Raw genomic sequence first — 20,264 nt, forward strand, 5'->3', positions numbered from 1 at the left:
CCCTTGTGTCAGCAGTACGAGGGAAGGGGTAGAAGAAGAATAAAGAGAAGAATAAAGCAAGTGGCAGTCCTCTAAATTCTGCAAATTTATTGTACACGGTATCAAACATGGGAGAGTTTCAAAAATCAAATGCAAAGAAAAGGAAGGAAGAAAGAAATCAAACAACAGCCGTGACATTCAACTAACGGTGTATTTACAGTCACTCCACGACAGCAGCCCTCCTGCCAACAGAAAACCTCCCTGCTCCCCAGACCCACCAGACGAAGCTTTTGCAAGACAGGAAAAGTTTGAGGTTGGAAAGGAACTGAAGGCTGCGTTGCCAAAAAGCAGCCCAGCGCTGCACGAAGTCGAAAGCAGTTGGGGATGGTAGAAAGCAGCGAGCTGGGACACTCTGTGCCAATTGGTTTCACTAAAAATACCCTGGGAGGCTGCGAGCTGCACACCGTGCACTGATGAATAAGAAATGAATGCATTTGGAAGTGGGCACTGCTGCAGTGCAGTGACTCAGCTCTGACCATCCATTCAGACCTCACGCTGTTCCTTACAGTAACAGATTAGTCATCTCCTGTACTTGTGTGCCTGAGAGCCATCACATCAAGGAGGGCACTCAGGCAGCCCCAGCTCCTCCTGTCCGTTGCTCACCCACATCTGCTATACCTGACCAGTTTGGATGTCAGCACTGCGCCCTTCTCAACTCAAAGCACTGCGTTGTGTGCAACAGCAGCATCCCAGTATTGCAATTCATTAAGAGCTAATGGGACAAGTGCTGTTTATGGAGCTGGTAGCACTGAGATGTGTTTGAGTGAAATGAAAAGGCAGCTTTGCTTTCCTGGAGGGCTGGGGCTGCTCCTGGCCTCCAAGTGGAGGGCTGGCTGGTGGAAGGGATGGGAAGGCAGAGCCCTGCCTGGCAGTGAGCACTGCTGCCCCACAGCACCCAGCCTGCTGGAGGGTCAGCACAGCCCTCCCACCCCCCCAGCCTCCTCAGGGCTCCTATAGGTAAAAAGAGCACAAAAGTTAAAGCCACTCAGCTCCTCAAAAAGCATCAGGACCTTTAGTAAGACTTGTTGAAACTATTCCCAGAACAACCTCATTCTAAAAGCCCGCCCACAGGGAAGTCTCGCTTCATCACGCCTGGGGACCGCAAGGGAAGTTCTGCCTTTAAAAACAGAGTCTCATTGTTAGCCATCTGGAAGCTGGCATTTCATTCCCTCGCTTCACTTACAAAGAAGAAAACAACAACAACAAAAAGCCCCTTCCCTGCAGCCCAGGTTCAACCTTTTCAATATACAGAAGATTTTTCTTGCCGGTAATTGCACGGTTGTTTGGGAAGCAGAAGAGAAACCCAAAGCGCAGTCAGCGTGGCATGAAGGTCAGGATGTGCTGAACCAAAGCCATGATGCAATCGTTCCTTCTGGGCATCCTCTGCCTTGCTCCCAAAAATACCCTGTGCTGCTCACAGGTAAACTCAACCCACTCTCTCCTTTAATGGAATGGATTTTCCCCTCCTTGTTAGACAGCAGAGAAATGAGATAAAACGTGGCACGGATCAGCTGGAACCCCTCTGGTCACACACAACTCCCCTGCTGCCAGGCTGACGTCAGCAAAGCAGGAAAACTAGGTTTCCTATCAGAGACGTGCAGGTCTTTACAAACTGAAGGCAGCGGTGAGTAAACAAGCCAGGGAATGGGAAGTAGTAGTACAGCTGATGTGTGTCTTTTTTAGGCTAAGAAAAAGACAGCTGTTCTCTTTTAGATCAGATCTAACATATCGAAACGATTCGGTTCTTACTGTGAAGTGCACCTGAAGGCTTCAGCCTGCAACACCCAGCTCCAGGCTGAGCCACGGCCTCATGCACCCCATCCCCTCCAGCCCATGTTTCCATCCTTCTGTTCAGCACTGCTCTTCACAGTTTAATGCAGTTTTAGGGCTTGTTAGGAACGTTCACACACGCCTTCAGTCCTTCCCAGCCTGCCAGCTCTGTACACAAACAAACCTCCCAGCCACAGGTTCTGCTGCATATTGTTTTTCCCTGTGTTCACTACAGAGGTCACCTCCATTCCCCTGCTCCCAGCGTGGACAGCATGGAGTGGGTGCACAGCCAAGGACAGAAGTGGGGAGGTGGTTGGAAGCCAACCATGCTACACCTGTACCAAACTGAAGAGACTCAGACAATGCAAAGCAGGAACCACCTGCAGAACAGAACGTGTTCATCTAGTCTTCCTTCCAACACCTTTAACTTAGGTGTTAGGAATAGGGTAAGTAAGAAAAGTCCCCTATGATGCCAAGAATTAGCCTCAACAAAAGGTTAGCTTCCTGCACATCAGTCACTGGTACAGCTACACGTCAAACAAAAAGGCAGTGCCTGACTTGCTGGTATCCCACTCTCACCCATTCACACCTCAGCTGCTCCCAGGAGCGCCCTGCTGTCGTCCCCTTGTAGAAAGAAGCAGTTCTGCTGCTTTGATTATTGAGCAAAGATTCCCTATTCAACTAAAAAATAATAATAAAAAAAATCATAAGCATCATTATAACAGTAATATTCTGGTCTCTGACAAGTATCTCAAGTTTTCATTACAAAAGCCAAACCTTTAAGTATACATCGTAACAGAAACAATACAAATAGCACTACGCCGACATACAAAAAACCCCTGAGGGTCACTAAATTTCAGTCACCTTGTAACAAGAGAGTCAGAATGTGGCCAGGTGTTGTACAAACAGTGCGGTCAGCAAAGAAATCCAAGGGCTTGTTTGTTTGTTTTTTGTTGCTTTCAATGCACTAAGGCACCAGGAAGTCACAGTCAGGCAAAGGAGACCTTCCATGCAAGACTCCAACCCGAGACACTTACCATGTATGAGACAGATAGGATCAAAGTGCAACAGCCTGAGGACAGCTTGCTTGAGGCAGCACAGACAGCACAGGCTGGAGGAGAGAGGAGGAAAGAAGCGAGCTCTTGCTTTGGGTCAGATGGGAAGCAGACTCACTGTGATTATTAGAGATCCACACTGCTTGTACACAACCAGAAATGGGGGAGAAAAAACAAAAAGAGACAAGTTTGATACTTCATCACATCAGAACTAGTTAAAAAGTAAAAGAAAAGGCAACTTTCTCCCACCTCTTTAAAGTATCTGAAAGATATTGCAAAGGCTCCAGTAAAGCAACCAGATCATTTTCAGAGACACGGAGGGAACAAAGACGGGGGTTTACAACAGGAAGGAAGTGCCAACTCTCTTTAATAGTACATCGCTCTGTCTAGCAGAGAAGTCAGCAAAGCCCAAACCTTGCCATATCAATCAAGTATACAGCATTTTACAACTTTAAAGCACTGTACAAACATGAGCCTGCAAGGCTGCAGCTCTCCAATTGACCCAGCACGTGGATTGGTCACACTTTACCACCAGCTTCATGTCCATTTCCTCTTTTGGTATCTCACAGCTCTTCAAAGGATTCTCCCAGTCTCAGCTTTAGATGATCCCTGTGAGAGCAGATGTTAACGCAGCGCCTTCAATCAGCATCTTGCACTTTGCACAGAAGGACTTTTTGACAGCAGAACTGTCTCCTCACCACTGCCAGTAGATCTCAAGGCATTCTAAGTATTCTCTTCACCAACACGGTTGGCATTTTCAGCAACATTCCAGTAATGTGGAGGTTACTGCCACAGCAAAAAGGCAGGGACAGAGATCTAACCTAACCTACTGAGCATTAACTTCATTCACTTGGTGCCTAAGACGCAGCCGTGACAGAGCTGTGCCCTGCTCTCCCCAGGGTTCTGCCTCGCAATGTGCAGTCGCAAACAACAGTACTTCCCTTCGTGTCCCCTTTGCCCCACATCTGACCACGTGGCGTCCGCTGGTGGGAAGGGAAGCGATGCAGAAGGGGGGAACAGAAGCCCAGTCCTCCAAGCTTGTGGCTGCACAGCACTGGGTTTATCCAGGATCTCTTTTTCTCGGCGTTTTGGATTCGTGAACGAGGAAAAAAAACACAGTTATAAACATAGTGATTTCAACTAACACAGTGTGAAGTCAGCTCCTTACATGAAAGCAGACAAGACATCGTTACTAAGCTACACCTCCTGTCCCCTTTGGGTGGCGGCGGTCATTTCCTTTTGGTCTCTGAACTCTGGATCCACCTAGGTGACTTAGGGGCTCCATTTCTGCTCTTACTGAAGTCAGTGAGGGTTCAGGTAACAGGCACTGAGCTGTCACAGTCCGAAAGAGATGGGTCTGAAGCACAGACCACGGAAGCTCACATTTGGATCAACTCTAAGTCCTGGACTCCAATTCCAGAGAGGCTGATATCACGAGAAAGCACAGCGTACCATCAGTCAGAGCCAGCAGCAGAGGCAGAACCAGATGGAGATGCTGAGGTGCTCCCAGACTCAGCCACCAAGCGCTGCCCACGGGCGCCTACCTCACTGCATCCATCAGCTGCTGCTCAAATACACTGTTGATCAAATACTCAGAACAGGATAAAAGTATCCATTTATTCCAACGGAGAAGTTGCACATATCAGTCTGTCCAAGACCAAGAGACTGTTCGAATTTAAGAGCAACACAAGCAACACACCTTTTACTTGAATTCTCCACGACCACCTATGCATGAGATAACGTACGCTGCTAAATGACTGTGGCCCTTACAGAACAGACCAAAAGAATACAACTGATAGACCGAGTTGACAACACGTTTGCTAAGATCAACATAATCCAAAACGACATCCATGATTTTTTTTTCCTCTCCCCCCCCCCCCTTAAATGCAATTGCATTAAATGCCAATTGCAGAAAAACTGGAGGAAAATCAGCAAGGCCCCCACACTTCTAGCTGGACTGGGCACATCCAAAGAAGAGTTAACCACTTATGTCAATGGGTACGTGAATCTGAAAGCCTGTACACCATTCTGGGGGCTCCTCCCCAGGCTTCCACAGCTGGAGCTGGTTGGTTAGGTAACAAGAGTTAACAAAACCTGTTAAAGTGACGGTGTACGTTGTTAGAAAGGAGGAGCTGTGGTTACACTACACGTTTTACTGGATTGTTCCACCATTGCTCCGCAAGTTTTACGGCATAAATTAAAAAAGAAAAACCAAAAAAAGAAAAAAGGAGAAAAAGAAATAAATACACTGGCTCCTATGAAGTCAGAAGTGGTTTGGGCTGCATAGTGGAGGGGTGAGAGATGGGGGCAAGGGGCAAAATTTACACACTTGGAGACAAAAATGGGAAGCGCCTGCAAAGTAGAAGAGCAGAGGCCCAAGAGTTTAAGTGTCCTCATTCATATCCTGGCTGTCTGTCCGAGCGATTTTTCGTGGTGGAGCCGAGTTCTCACCTTCAATTTCCACTTGCTCTTGATCTCTCTTCTTTGCTGCATTCTGTTTGGACAAAGAAGGTCAGAGTGAAACTCCTCAAAAGGTTGGATTCAGGTGGGAACTGGTGCCAGAAGAACAAGCTTTTGGTTGGAAAAGTTGGCACACAGCACTGGGATGGCCTAACAGATACACTAACACACACCAAGGACACGGCCAGGTTCGCTTCCCTGCTTCTCTGGGTCCGTCCCTGAACTCATCAAACCCTCTAACAGCTCCTGCCACACACAGGCACTTCCCTTTCAGCTTTGAGTAATGCTGCCTCTCTCCCAACTCTGACACCTCTGCTCCTAATCACAGCCTTGGTTCTGTGTACCGCCAGGCCTTTGGTGCCCGCTGGAGCACACTAATTGTGCAGCCAGCCCTGATTTCATAGCCAAGGTACTCGCACAGCTTCATTAGTGCAGCCATGCTCTGCACAAGCTCATCCATCTCCTCACAGTCCTGGGAGGGAAGAGGAGCTCTACTCCAGCTGCAAAGCACACTGCTGGGGCACAGGGAGACTGTAAGGGCCACAGAGGGAGACTGTGCTATGTGGGAAACATAACTGAAGTCACCCAGGTTCTAGACTGAGCACGTCCTTTACATTGAAAGGGAATGCCAAGAAGCCCACACTGAGCAGCACAGACACAGCCTCCTTTTGACGAAGTACAGCCCACAAGGACTGAATCACTTCCTTTAAATAATCATCAATATCTTGACGGTGATCAACGTTCAGCTCTATCAGTCGGAGTCAGCAAATGAAGACGTGAAGGAAACACAGCCATACCTTTTTGTCCCACTGCTGATGCAAATAACGCAAAAGTATATTTGTCTTTTCTGTTACTATAACTGCCAAAGAAAGAGAGAAACAAGCTGAGGTCATTTTATAGGCAACTTTTAAAACTGAGCAGTAATAAGACATCATTTCACATACTGAGTGTGGCCCTTTATATTAAAGGAGGGTATTAAAAATCAGCAATCACTAAATACACTCAGAGGAAAAGCAGTGAAAGGAATAGCCAGGTACACACAGCTAATTGCTGTGGCAGGAGCTCCAGAACATCACTTGATCTGAAGCCTAAAGTCAGTGAGATTATGTATGACATATTTGTAATGTTAGAAAAATAACTGTTCAATAAATCCCCACCCCCCCAAAAAAAACCCCAAAGCTTTCAGTGGGGCAGACCTACTTTGTTCAGATGGGTATTCTCTCGTGGGAAGATATACCGATGGTCTTCTGTTCTATAGAGGAATCAGAAGAGTTACAGAACAAAGACGGTGAGAAGGAGATTTCTAACTGAAGCACAGTTAAGCACAAGGCCACCAGAAACACAGGCTACAAAGGCACCCCGATATCCCACCCCGTTATACGACACTGCACCACTCCTTACAAAATGATTTGAGGAATACAAAGCAGCTCAACCTGCTTTCAAGCCAGCTGAGCTCATTTTTGCTTGTAAAGCTTTAGAATAGGCTTCTAGTCTCATGCCTTCAGCCTTAAGTGTATCACTGAAGAATGCACATACAAAGACAGCACCACAGATGTGGTTTGGCTGACGTGAGGATGAATGCCTCACCAAAGCAAGCAGGAAGTTTGCCTTGCCAATCTCAACCCATGAACTGCAAGCACACATGGGGTGTGTTGGGTCTTTTTTTGTTGCTATTACAGCAACAAAACGCTCGTTTCAAATTGATTTGGCCGTAGTGCAAGAAAACCTCCCCAAGCACCGGGATTTGAGGGCTGATAAGCAATACTTACTGATGCTTTACATACAGAGTCTGCATGGAATCTGCTGAAGTTGCTTTTGTTGTAGACAGGTAATCCTTTCAAAAAATCCGCCTGTAAAAAAAAATGGACAGAGAAGGCAAAGAAAGGAGGAGGTGAGGAAAGGAAGAGTGATATTCCAGCTGCTGTTTGCTTTGTGCTGACTCACAAAGGAGTTGCTGGCTCATTAAGATAAATGACTGCAGGATTCGGAAGCAGGACGCCAGAGCTCTCAGATACTGAAACAAAAACCCAAGGCTGGTTTTGTAAAGGAAGCAAATCCTCAGCTTTTGCCTTTGGCTCCTTGTGTTCACGGAGCTCAAGAACTCGGTTATTAAGCTGCTAACCAAAGCTCTGCAGGCATGCAGGCTGTAAAGCAGCATCTCTCCGGTGGGCTGGGTTTGGAAAGAAGGCAGCACAGCCTGAAGCAATCGAGCATCACCAACCACCACACCAGGACTGAAAGCCCCGGCTGTGACACCACAGCAACCAGCTGCTCTTTTGCTTTCACAGTGAACATTCTTTGTCATAGGCCAAGGCCGATTTCACAAAGCACCAAAAGCCCACGTGGCTACAAAAGCCCAACCCTTAGCAGGCACTATCAGCACAGCCCGACCACGTAGGGATCAATCACAGCCTTTCTGCATCAGAGCTACAAAAGGAAGTGTTCAGCAACAGTGTTAAAGGAGGCAGAAGATGGGCAATAAATGCAGGAGGCAGCAGTGCAATGAGAAGGGGAGACCCCAGCATGGGCCCCCCAAGCACTGCTTAGTGCTCACATAGAGACTCCAAGTTACACCACATGCACAGACAGCCCCCTGCTTATAAAAGGGCAGTAAAGCAGGAGATGAGAAGCCACGTAACGCCAGTGTTAGATGAGACAATTAAATGGACGCTGTTGTCATAAAACTGCGGGGTCAGAAGACATTGTTTGCATTTAAATGGAAGCGATTATTTTTATTAACACCACATCCCCAACTCAAAACAAAGAGCTATAATTAGCCAAACCAGAAGAGATTTATTCATACTTCTGTTCTTGAAAAGAACTCTACCAACGTCTCAGTTTCCACATTCAACGCTTCCTGTACATCAACTTCTAACTAAAAGAAGGGACTTGGATTCAATGAGCCACACACAAATTGCTCCTGCTTGCCTGGCTCCCTCCAGCAGCGATGGATGTTATTTCCCTTTGCTTTCATTGCTTTGTATTGTCAAGCCAGAGCCCACCACTCTGCATAGCATAAACACTATTTAAATGATCAGTCAAAATGCATTTTAAATGGAGAATGTTCTGCTTTGCTTCCCCCCCCCCCAAAGCAACCGAAGCGAGATACACACCAGCTAAGTTCCTTGCAAGCAGGAAGGCTGCCATGCACACACTGCACATGGAAACCTCATCTCCAATAGGTACAACCCTGAGCATGGGCTCTCAGCCCCCACTCTCCCTTTTCACAGTCACTTGGGGGGGGGAAACAACTCCAGCCCTTAGCAATGCTCCCCTGTCCCCTAGATAATAAAACAACAGGAACACTAGGACAACTGAGCAACCAAAGGGATATTGCTCCAGCCAAGGTGTCAGCCAGCAACCCCAGCACTCATCAGCAACACAACTGAGATGACTCCTTAGTAACAGCACTACTCTGCTGATAACGCTGCTGCAGACCTGCGCATTTCCAACAGTTGAAATGATGCAACCTCAAAGATCAACAGAAAAATCCCCTCGGGAGAACTGCCAGGAGCCACATTCCTGGATATCCAGAATGAGACAATATTTGGAGTGCAACGAGTCTTATCTGCTCCAAGGGCACGAGGTAACGTAGGCTCAGTAGGTCGCTGCTGTGAGTACACACCGATCACACCAGAACCACCAAGGAATAATCACAGTGCAATGTTACACAAGGAAATGCTCCTCCTGTGAGCCTCCTATCGCTCTTCAACACACATCCAGGCCAAGCTGATGAAGCAGCTCCCTATGTGGAAACGAGAAACCAGCACCAGAACCAAACAGACATCTCATTTTCTTTAGGGAGAGGGAAAGCCTCCAAAACACCACAACAAACGTGATTAAGCAACCTTGGAAGATAACACTGGTTTCTTTCTATGATTGGGGAAGTGAAGTAGAGACCGTTCTGATGTCAACAGAGTTGCTCGGCTCTCTAGGGAGACGACAATCCTCATCTAAAAGCAGAAAGGTGATAATAAACCACATACACGCCTCACTCTCAGCTTCTAAAAGGAACCACAGTAGCCATGCTGTGGGATATGATGCCCGGAGTACTGACATGGAGAGCAGGGCTCTATCCCAGCACAACACGCACATAAGGACCAGGGGAGAGCTGTTAGCACTGCCCCCTATGCACAGAGATCACTGGGAACACCGACTGCCCCTCTGCTTCCTCCAACAGCAATTATATCGCTGCACAGGGAGGGGAGCAGGCAGCAACACAAGCGCCTGCTTTTGCTCAGGAGCTCCCCCATAACCCCCACACCCCCCATAACCCCCACACCCCCCATAACCCCCACACCCCCCATAGAAGCAGCGCTGGGGGCAGCAGATACCCCAAACACCCCCCATCCCCTCCACAGCCCCCTCCATGCAGCCCCAACCCTCTCCGGGGACGCCCCTCCCCTTCTGGAGCCCCCCAGGCCGCCCCGGAGCGTCCCCCCCCCCCCCCCGCACCCCCCTGAGCCGAGCCGCCCGCACCGCCATCTTGTGCCGCCACAGCCCCCCGGCCGGGGCCCAGCCCCCCTCAGCGAAGGGCTCCGCTCCCCCTCAAGGCCCAGCTCGGAGGGTGCGGCTCATCTCCGCCTCAGGGTGGGCCCCGCCGCCCTCCTTCGAGGTTGTGGGAGGGGAGAGCGGAGGGTGAGGGCCGTGAGGAGCCGGAGAGGCGCTAAGGCCGAGATCGGGGCGGGCCGGGGTCGCCGCCATTTCGGGCTGGGGGTTCGCACCTACCATCTTCGCCGCCGCCAGCCGGGAGGAGCCGCCCCTCCCCCGCCGCACAGCCTCTGCCTGCCGTCGTTCGCCCGCCCCACACGTGCTCCTATTGGTCAGCACAGCGCCACGCCCAGCGCCTATTGGGCGTCGCGGTTGTCAGTCAGCGCGGCGCTGAGGAGTCTGGGATCCGGTTGAAGCAGGAAATGCCGCTCGGAAGGAGGTGGGGGGGTGAGAGGAACCCGGATGTGATGCCGGCCGCGGGGCACGCTGGGAATTGTAGTCCACGCTGCACCGCCCCGTTATGGCGTCTCCTCCGCTCCCGTCGATGAAGGCGCCGTTAATTAACGCGTCAGCAACGAAGCGATTCATTAAGCAGCGCTGGGAGCACACACTGTGTCACCAGAGCAACCCCAGGCCTCACCTCTGGGCCTGCTCAGCGCTCCGAGTCCACTCCAAAGGGTCATTGATGAACAAAAACATGCCCAGCTTCCATTGGGTGATGCAGACGGGCATCACTGTGGGGCTCCCATCTCCCTCCTATAGCCCACAGGCAAGGCCTCCATGCTGCTGAGCAGCCACAAGAGCAGAGGGGAGCTGCCACCTAAAGCTCTGTGTGCCTTCAGCCTTCAGTTCCATCCTTCAGAGGCTCCCTGCTATGAGGAGCAAGCTGGGCTGTGTGTGCAGGTAATGGGTAAGCTGCCTTTCCTTTCCCTGTTACCTCGGCGCCGACAATGAGTGAAGGGAGCTCAGCTCGACTTGCCAGGCTTTAATTACTGCTTGTGCTTCCACAGGGTCATCTTACAACCGTACGCAAGGAGAAAAGCAGAAAGCAGCCTTCAAACAGAGCCCTTAGAGGCCATCAGAGCCCTTAGAGGCCAACAAACAGAGCCCTTGGAGGCCAACAAACAGAGCCCTTGGAGGCCAACAAACAGAGCCCTTGGAGGCCAACAAACAGAGCCCGTAGAGGCCGCTCTCAGTGTTAACACCCCATTATTAAGAGCATAGGCCCCCATCACAGCCCCTCTATCAACACAAGGATCTAAGCTGGGTAGCTCCAAACCCATATCAGCTCTGAGGGCTCTGTTCATGCTCAGCTCGCATTAAACCTTCAGTGTGTCAGGGACTTCCTGCCCTTCAGCATCCGTCGGAGGATCACCTCGATGCCAGCCGGTGTGCTGATCCGTTTGATCCAACCGTGGGTCCGTTTCCTTTTCCGGTTGTTGGGTTGATATTCGTTGCCACGCGCCTTCAGACGGATCTGCTGATGGCTCCAGGAAGGCAAAGGGCTGGGAAAGGATGGGATGGTGTCTATAGGCTTCAAGGAGAGGTGGCTGAAAGGCAGATCCCTGCTATGGGTGAGGATGGATGCTGAGCGGAGCTGGAAGGGATGAACTGGTTGTAACAGGAAAAACCTATTGGAAAAGGTAAAATAAAAGGGTAAATATAGATAAATACAGGAAAAGCCTATTGGAAAAGGTAAAATAAAAGGGTAAATATAGATAAATACGGGAAAAGCCTATTGGAAAAGGTAAAATAAAGGGTTAATATAGATAAATATAGGAAAAGCCTATTGGAAAAGGTAAAATAAAAGGGTAAATATAGATAAATATAGGAAAAGCCTATTGGAAAAGGTAAAATAAAAGGGTAAATATAGATAAATATAGGAAAAGCCTATTGGAAAAGGTAAAATAAAAGGGTAAATACAGATAAATACAGGAAAAGCCTATTGGAAAATGTAAAATAAGAGGATAAATATAGATAAATACAGGAAAAGCCTGATGGAAAAGGTAAAATAAAAGGGTAAATATAGATAGATACAGGAAAAGCCTATTGGAAAAGGTAAAATAAAAGGGTAAATATAGATAAATACAGGAAAAGCCTATTGGAAAAGATAAGAGCGGGGCAGGAAAGCGCTGCCCTCCCTGTTCTGCCCTTGGGAAGGCCTGTCTATAGTGCTGGATCCAGGCCTGGGGGTCCCAGCATAGGAAACCTGTGAGGGCCGGCATAAGGAGCTGGGCCTGCTCAGTCTCTATAGGTTCTATGGAGGTAAAACAAGGTATTTCTGGCCGATCCAGCTGTAAAATGGACCCCTGTCCCGCCCCGGTGTCCCTCTCGGTCCCATCGCTCCGTCCCCGTCTATTACCTGCAGCCAGAGGCCTGCGCCCACAGCCGGCCTAGCGCGGCCGCCGCCATTGCTTCCACCCCTCCTGACAGCGCCACCTCCCAACAACGCCGCCCCCTATTGGCTCCTATTTTTCTCGGCCAATCACAGCCGGCGAAAAGGGGCGCGTGCGCGCTGGGGGTGGGAACGGCGTGACGTAGAACGTAGCGGCCGCGGGGGGTGATGGGATTTGTAGTTCTGCGGGGGCAGCGTTGTTACTATGGCGACCACCTCGGGGTTCGGCCTGGGCTGCCTTATCCCTTGTCCAGATAGAGCAGCATTGAGCCCTTCCAGGCGGGATTCCTCGTCCCGTTCTGCTCCTACGAGCCACGTCCAGCCCTATTTCAGAGCAGGGGAATGAATGGCAGAGAGGAGGGGGCTGATAGAGCCTCATTGAGCATCAGGATGGATCCCATCACCCCCATTGCCTGCCCCTTTTATCACCGTGCTGGAGGCAGCCATGGCTGTATGGCCAAGCATGGCCCAGCTCTGCTCTGCTTTCATCCCGCTGTGTTTCTTCCCAAAGCCATTCCCAGCATCAGGGGGTATAAATGGGGAGCCGGGATTAACATCAAGCCGTGCTCACAACACAGCACAGGCATTGCAATGAGAGAGGAAACCCCCACCTCAGCCATCTGCAGCCACCCCATTGCATAGGGCAAAGACCCCCCCCCCCCCCCAATTGGCAAGCCTCCACGGGCGGGCAGCTCGGTGTGCTCCGCTCAGCGTTGATTGGCTAGTCCTCTTGTCTGTCAAACACAAAGCCCTCCTCCTTAGGAGGGATTTAAGGGGCTTTCTATGGCTGTAGACTACAAGGACAAATAGCATCCCCCCCCCCCCACCCCCCCACTTCCCCCTCCTTCCAAGCCCCCAGAGCTCGGGGATGAAGCTCTTTGCTCCTCTGGGGCTGATGGGGAGAAGATGGAAGGTGAAATTGCAGCCTAAAGCCGATGAGCTGAGCTGAAGGTGCTGCTCCGTCCTTCCTTACACCCAAAAAAGATGTGATCGGAGGAGCCCGACCAGCTGAGCTGCCCGCCAGCGCCTGCATCCATCCTGCATCCATCCTGCATCCTGCTGCCTCGCATCTCCTCCTCTCCCCCCCCCTTGTTTTGCCTCCTGCAAGAGCAAGCCTTTCATTTGCAACCTCGACTCCCGACCAACCCCTGTCAATAAATGAGGTGAGCCTGCCGTTTCTGTCCCTCTTTTGTGATGCTCGGAGCTGCGATGTGCTGCAGCAGCGAAGGGGAGGAAGGTGCGAAATGGCCAAAGGAGGCTGAGAGCTGAAGGGCTTTGAATGGGGCTGCAAGGAGACGAGGGGAGGCAGCAGCTCGAGCTTGAGCTGCTTCGTGCTTGTAATAGCGCTGCACTATGAGCTTGGGGTTAAAGCTGCCCGGTGATACAACTTAAGGAACCGGCTTCTTGTTGTGATGCAATTACAGACGGTGATTGCTGGTTCTGGAGGAAGACCCGCTGTTGCTATGAGCGTGGCAGATCTGCTTGGCTTTTCGGTTGGAGAGTGAATGGGGGGCACCTGCATGCATCGCTTACCCGGCTGAGGGAGGAGGGAGGCAGGGTTTTCTCCTTCCTGCTCCTTGCAATGCCTCTAGGCTGCTCCTGGAGGCTGTAGGACATTTGCAGCTGAAGGATTTGGAGCCAGATTTGCTTGGCAATGCATTGGGATCGTGGTATATCCTATTGGATATGGAGGGGTTGGGAAGCCGGGATGGAGGTGGGGGTCGGCTACAGAGGTCAGGTCCAGGTTACTCCTCTGTTGCATTGCATAATCTTTTGTTTCTCAAGGTCTTCTTCCTTCCTAAAGAGAGACGTGTGGCAGGCAGCCAGCCTTGGCTCCGGGCTGCTTTATGTGCGTCGGGTGCTCGTTGCTTTCCCCCCCCTCCCTGTAGCATTGCTTCTCTACTCGATGCTGTTTGTCTGCATCCTGCAGGGCTCTCAGCACAGCCCTGCAAACAGGAGCCTGCAGGCTGTGCGTGCTGAGGATCTCAGGGCTGCCTGTTCAGTTCCTGACCCCTGCATGCCCTGATAAAGCTGCTGCTGGTCTATCAATAAACCCAGCTGCTTCCTCACCCACCTGAGTGCTGCTTTGGGTCCCCCCCCCCCCGAGGGAAGTTTTCCTTTGCAGGGCTAAAGTGGCATCAACATTATCCTGTGAGGCTGGTGCTTAAACAGGTGTTGCCTTTACACGCTTCTGGATGCTGTAATTTCACCACTTTGCAGAGTGAATGAATGAGGGAGGATGGGAAGAGCATAACGATATCGGCCCATTCCTCAAGAGTGTCGTGTGTCATCATTAATACACGCGAGCCCCGGAGGGAAGGGATTAGAGCTGAACAAATTATTATGGCAGGTCGGATTCTGGCTGCAGCACATCTCACGCTCTTCTTCCTTGTCTCTGGCACCTCTCCTCTGAGGATTGGCAAGGAATTAGCAGCTATGAATCCCTGCTGCTCCCTGCGGGCACACAGGGATGTGTGCTAGGAGGGGTCGGAGGTGCTGAGCAGTGGGACTATAGGAGCACTGTGGCATATGGGGGGGGGAGCAGAAGCCATTCGCAGCCATCAGCTCCTGCAGTAGCGATGCTCTCGGCTCAGTAATCGGGGCCAAATGTTTAGCAGGGCTTTTGGCAAGGACACGCTCAGCGCCACGAAACACAGCATCCTTGCTCTCTTCCTTGCCCCTACAGGCTCTATGCCAGTCCCACATGGCTGCCTGTCACTCTACCATGTTGGGCTTTCTTCCCTCTGCACATCAGATCACGGCCCATTTTTTCCTCCAGCTGTGACACGGTGCCATCAAGCTGTATAAAATCAGAGGCTCCGCAGCCCCAAAGTAGGTCAGTAAGTTGTTGTTTGTTCCCAGCTGGGCTCTCTCAGCGGTGGTGGAAGGGAGGAGGCACAGAGGTTGGAACTGGAAGACCCCACAGCAGTGCCCCATGGAGCTGGGCAGCAGATCAGCCTCCCTGCATCACGCCTTCAGCATCCCTCGCTCCTCTGCTGTTGAGATGGGAGGGCTCTCCCAGGGGAAGCCTTGACTTTGAGGGGGACACACACATGGGTAGCAGCTCATGGCAATGCTCTGCCCTTCCCCAACCTCTGGGGATGCTCTGCTACGCTCCTGGCCTGGTGCCGTGCCTGACTCAATATTGTGCCTGGCCTTATGTAACTGGTGCCGAAATCTCACTCTCTGCTGGGGGTGGCACTGGAAGGTAACTGGGATGGAGGAAAAAGAAAGGGGGGATGGGGGGGGGGAGGAGGGGCAGCTTGTTGCCATGGTAACCAGCATCTTCACAAAGTTCTTCACATCCATCTGGTTTCATTTGCAGCCCTTTCATCTGGTGGAGGGAACGTCCCTTGATGTTTCTGGTTGTGGCAGACGGAGTGGTGGGAGGTGGGAGACGGGTGCGCTGTGCCCCCCCCTAACCCTAACTCCCCCCCATACCTCCCTTCAGAGCTCTCCACCTCCTGCCCCTCCATTTCCTCACTGGGATGCACTCTCTGCTGTGATTCATCCAGGGCTTTCCCAGCTACCAGAGCCAAAGCATGAGCTGCCAGGTCTCAGGCTGTGAGCCCCAAGCCAAGCATTGCTGTTAGTGGCAGAGCCTGTCCTGATGGTCACCCCCCCCCCCCCTCCTGCACTGGGACCAAAGCATCCCCCCAAGGGCTGAACTGGGTTCCTGGATCTGCTCACGGAGCTCCTGAGTGCAACAGCCTTCCAAGCAAATCAATTCTGGAAACGAACAGGATGGACTAATTGAGTTAATCCTGCCAAGTTAATCAATGTCAAGTCGGGTTGGCCAGAAGTCCTGTTTATAATCCACGCGGAGATCATTAGTGCCCTGTGAAATGGAGGTGCAGTGCAAATCCTGGCTCCGTGGAAAACAGAAGGTGGAAAAGGCGTGCTGGGGTGCTGAGCGCAATGGGATCTGCAGCCACAGGCACTGCAGGCCAGCAGCTGGATCCCACAGCTGCACTTCTCCGGGCAGCTCCATAGCCCACTCTTGCAAGGGCTGCACTCAGCTTCTCCTTCCAGGGCTCTGAGATCTTAACACAGGGAGAAGGGAGGCTGCTGGGAACCAGGCTGTGCATGCTGGAGCTGCAAGAAACCCCGAGCAGGATGCAGCTGAGCTCTAAACGCATTCAATTACCAAAGCTGCAGGCAAAACCCTTCAGCCCAGGCAGCCTCCAGGCCGGGTTTTGTTTTGCTGATTCCCTCTTGTGCGTTGCCAGCATTGCTGCTGCAGTGCTGTGTGCTCTGAGTGGTTGCTGGGGGAGTTAAGTGGGCTGCAGCCTGGATGGTGGTGTTTAATTCCCCTGGGGAATGTGCTCCTCCTTCCCCTCCATCCATGGTGGGAGGGGGGGGGATTTCTGCTCTGTATCTGCAGCCATTGCTGGGGGTTCTGTTATATCCCCCCAGTCCTCACTGTGAATCTCTTTGCTGAGCAGACTCTCAACATCAATAATTCAACGGACTGAGCTGCATCCATAATAAATGCACATCAGCCCGGTGGAGTTGGGGGGGGGGAGAAGGGCAGGAACATCCCCAGCCCCTCAGTGCTCCAGGTGCCCCCTGAGCTCAGAACCATCCCCAGCACCTCTGGAAGAGCACACAGCATGGGCTGCTGCTGGGGCCAGAAGGATGATGCTGTGGTTCCCTCAGCCCCACAGCCACCCCCTGCTCTGTCATGGGGAAGGGGCTGCCCACCCTCCCAGCTGGATAAGAGCCTCTCCCCCCCCCCAGGTTCTGGTGCTCAGCATTGCTATGTGGAACGCCTCTAATTAAAAACATCTGACCTCAGTCCCTGCAGTTTGCATCCCTGGCTGGTTGCGGTGGTGGTTTGGATGGGAGCTGTACACACACATTTAATCAGTATAAATAATGCATTGGCATCGCTGAGTCTCCCCTCAGCCCCCACATTTGGTGCCAGAAGCATCGTTTTCAACGGGCTTTTCCTTGGGTGTTATTCCCTTGGTGTCATCTCTGACCAGCAGCGAAGGGAGGTGGCTCATAGGGGGAGCACCACAGGACACCCCAAGGCAGCTCCAACAGCAGCTGTGCCCTGCTTTGTGCTGCTCCAACCTCCTTCTGCTTCCTCACACAGGGAGCATAATGCTGAACAGCATCACCGAGGGCTTCCTCTGCTGCCTGATGGGCAAGACGACCAACGCCGTGGGGCCGCTGGACAGCGTTGAGTCCAGCAATGGCTACAGCTTCCTGGAGGTGAAACCAGGCAGGATCCTGAGGGTGAGACACAACGCTCCGAGCCGCCCATCTGCTGAACCCCCCGAGGAACCCATGGCTGCAGAGAGGGGCACGGTGCATTGCAAGCGCAAGATCACGCTGTACCGCAACGGGCAGCTGGTGATCGAGAACCTGGGGGACGCCGTGCGCTCTGAGATCCTGCACTGCTCCAATGGCACGGCCGAGCCCAGCAGCACCGTGGAGCTGGAGCTGTCTGAGCTGGCTGGCCAAGCCCCGGTGCAAAGCTCTGCTGGTACACCGGGATGTGGCACGCCGGGAGCTGGTGCACGCGATGCAGCGGCCGGTAAGCGTCGGAAGCGCAAACCCAAGAAGGTCATCAACATCGATTGCAAGAAGCAGATCACGAGTTGCAAAGGGACGCACGGCGACGTGGTCCTGTTCTTCATCCACGGCGTGGGCGGCTCGCTGGACATCTGGAAGGAGCAGCTGGACTTCTTCACCAAGCTGGGCTATGAGGTGGTGGCTCCTGACCTGGCCGGCCATGGCTGCAGCTCAGCCCCGCAGATCGCTGCTGCTTACACCTTCTATGCTCTGGCTGAGGACATGAGGGCCGTCTTCAAGCGTTACGCCAAGAAGAGGAACATCCTGATAGGGCACTCGTATGGGTAAGGGGCACCGGGGTGCACTCATCCCATTGCCATCCTCTCTGTGGCCAGATAGATCCTGCCCTGCAGGGCCGAGGAGCAGAGGAGGGTGTGGGGTTTCCAGCCCACATGTTATCCCCTGATCTCCTCCATCCCCTCGGTGCCCGGCTCTGGGCCCAGCTAATCTCAGCACCCTGAGCATGGGCTGGTGAGGAAGCTGGCGGTGTTCAGCCTATAAATAGAGTAAGCTTGAGAAAGTCAATTAGATGGGGACTAAGCAGTGCAGAGGGAGCTGGATTAGGTTGGTGACAAGCAGGATGCAGCCTGCAGCGTGCCTGCACTGCTCTGTGGGTGCTGGTGACATCCCAGTGGCTTCTTCATGCACAGTGTGTGACACTCACTGTCCTCACCACGGCTCCCACGTTGCTGTCTGTCCCTGCAGGGTCTCTTTCTGCACCTTCCTAGCCCACGAGTACCCTGACCTGGTGCATAAAGTGATCATGATCAATGGAGGGGGTCCGACGGCGCTGGAGCCCAGCTTGTGTTCCATCTTCAACATGCCCACCTGCGTGCTGCACTGCCTGTCCCCGTGCCTGGCCTGGAGCTTCCTCAAGTGAGTCCCATCGCTGCCCTCAGTGCTGTCAGCAGGGGGGATCCCCAGCGTGGGCAGACACACCAATGGTGCCTCGGTGCTCTTCTAACCCATTGCCCACATCCTGCAGGGCTGGCTTTGCCCGCCAGGGTGCCAAAGAGAAGCAGCTGCTGAAGGAAGGCAACGCTTTCAACGTCTCCTCCTTCGTGCTGCGTGCTATGATGAGCGGGCAGTACTGGCCGGAGGGTGATGAGGTTTACCACGCCGAGCTGGCCGTGCCCGTGCTGCTGGTGCATGGCATGCACGACAAGTTTGTGCCAGTGGAGGAGGACCAGCGCATGGCCGAGGTATATGGGGGCACAGCAGGGCTGAGGGCTCGTCCTGTTGCTGCCAACCCAGCACTGACACGTATCCCCTTCTAGATCCTGCTGATCGCTTTCCTGAAGGTGATCGACGAAGGCAGCCACATGGTGATGATGGAGTGCCCCGAGACGGTCAACACCCTGCTCCACGAGTTCGTCCTTTGGGAGCCCGAGACGCCAACTGGGGACGGGCAAGGAGAGAAGAAATAAGGTGGTTGGGGACGTGGTGACCGGGCTGCTCCGATGGGAGAGATGTTGGGGAGCACGGAGGGGTTTGTGGTTGCACCGGAGCGCAGCCGGCCCTGCCGGGCACACAGCCGGTTTTGTTCCCGGGCCACGGGCGGGCAGAGGAGCACGGAGGCTCCCCCCCGGGCACGGGTGTATGGGGCCGGTGTTGGGAACACAGCAGACCCGGTCCTATGGCAGCCACTGGAGCGCCTTCATCCTGTTTTGTTGTAGTATTGTAATCCTCACGCAGTGATTCCTCGGGAGCAGAGCAAGGACACTGCGGGGACACCGCTCCTAAAGCACAGGGAGCCCTTTAAGGGGTGACCCTGGCACCTGGTAGCACGGAGCTGAGTTGGGATTGCTTTAGGGGAAGCCCCAGTGGGATTTGCCTTTTGAAGCTGTAGTGGGGGCCGATGAGGCCAGAGCTGAGCTCTCTTCCCCCAGTGCCACCGTTTGTGCAGTCGTGTCCCCAAACACAGCACTGCTTCAGGTCCTGCAGCTCTGGCTTCTGCTCAGCCCCCGTCCCACTGCACCGGGGCTCCCGGAGGGGCAAGGTTGCTCCCCGGCCCCCGACCCTCACATAGGGATGGCTGCAGCCTCCCCTCACCACAAAGAGCAGAGCCGTTCCCCTCTTTGTTTTCTCCCCTTATTTCCCCCATCTAAACCAAAGACACAGCCAGGCCTGATTGCCCAATGGAACCTTACCCCCCAGCTGGGTGCAGACCCCTTCTAGTCCCCCCAGACCCCCATAACCGTGCAATGAAGAGGATGGGCCTCGAGGAGCTGGTGCCAGCACAGCAGGGACCACATCTCCCAGCCCCTTTTCCTGGCACCAACCCATGCCCACCCAGCATCCCCCTCCCCAAAGGATTTTAACCACCACCACGTGGGTTCGGATGCATTTCCAAGCACCAACCCCAGATGGCGGCTCTGCTCCCCTGTAGCCCCGACCCAGAGGGTTGCAGCTCCCACCCGTCAGGCTGCACCGCTCGCTCCACCGCTTGCACAAAGGCAAAACCCTGCACC

General features: G+C 52.9%; 2 protein-coding genes across 2 annotated transcripts; one reads left to right on the forward strand and one right to left on the reverse strand.

Moving 5' to 3' along the window:
* Positions 1 to 67: 67 nt before the first annotated feature.
* Positions 68 to 10,177, reverse strand: DDA1 (DET1 and DDB1 associated 1). Its single transcript, XM_072357456.1, has 5 exons — positions 10,053 to 10,177; positions 7,094 to 7,174; positions 6,525 to 6,576; positions 6,122 to 6,183; positions 68 to 5,358 (listed from the first exon to the last, which is right to left on the reverse strand). The coding sequence occupies exons 1-5, from the start codon at positions 10,053 to 10,055 to the stop codon at positions 5,248 to 5,250; spliced, it is 309 nt and encodes a 102-aa protein (XP_072213557.1). The 5' UTR covers positions 10,056 to 10,177; the 3' UTR covers positions 68 to 5,247.
* Positions 10,178 to 12,949: 2,772 nt separating this feature from the next.
* On the forward strand, positions 12,950 to 19,439 carry ABHD8 (abhydrolase domain containing 8). The gene is made up of 5 exons (XM_072357582.1): positions 12,950 to 13,373; positions 17,312 to 18,077; positions 18,499 to 18,669; positions 18,779 to 18,995; positions 19,071 to 19,439. Exons 2-5 carry the CDS (start codon positions 17,320 to 17,322, stop codon positions 19,218 to 19,220), a joined length of 1,296 nt encoding a protein of 431 aa, XP_072213683.1. The 5' UTR covers positions 12,950 to 13,373; positions 17,312 to 17,319; the 3' UTR covers positions 19,221 to 19,439.
* Positions 19,440 to 20,264: the final 825 nt, after the last annotated feature.

Source organism: Excalfactoria chinensis, chromosome 26, assembly GCF_039878825.1.
Source record: "Excalfactoria chinensis isolate bCotChi1 chromosome 26, bCotChi1.hap2, whole genome shotgun sequence".
Classification (NCBI taxonomy): Eukaryota; Metazoa; Chordata; class Aves; order Galliformes; family Phasianidae; genus Excalfactoria; species Excalfactoria chinensis.

Coding starts and splice junctions, on each gene's coding strand:
- ABHD8 (XM_072357582.1), top strand. CDS start 17,320: ATGCTGAACAGCATCACCGAGGGCTTCCTCTGCTGCCTGATGGGCAAG. Junction 18,078..18,498: donor CTGATAGGGCACTCGTATGG/GTAAGGGGCACC, acceptor CTGTCCCTGCAG/GGTCTCTTTCTGCACCTTCC. Junction 18,670..18,778: donor CTGGCCTGGAGCTTCCTCAA/GTGAGTCCCATC, acceptor CACATCCTGCAG/GGCTGGCTTTGCCCGCCAGG.
- DDA1 (XM_072357456.1), bottom strand. Junction 6,577..7,093: donor ACTCTGTATGTAAAGCATCA/GTAAGTATTGCT, acceptor ATTCCTCTATAG/AACAGAAGACCATCGGTATA. Junction 6,184..6,524: donor AGAATACCCATCTGAACAAA/GTAGGTCTGCCC, acceptor TTTCTTTGGCAG/TTATAGTAACAGAAAAGACA.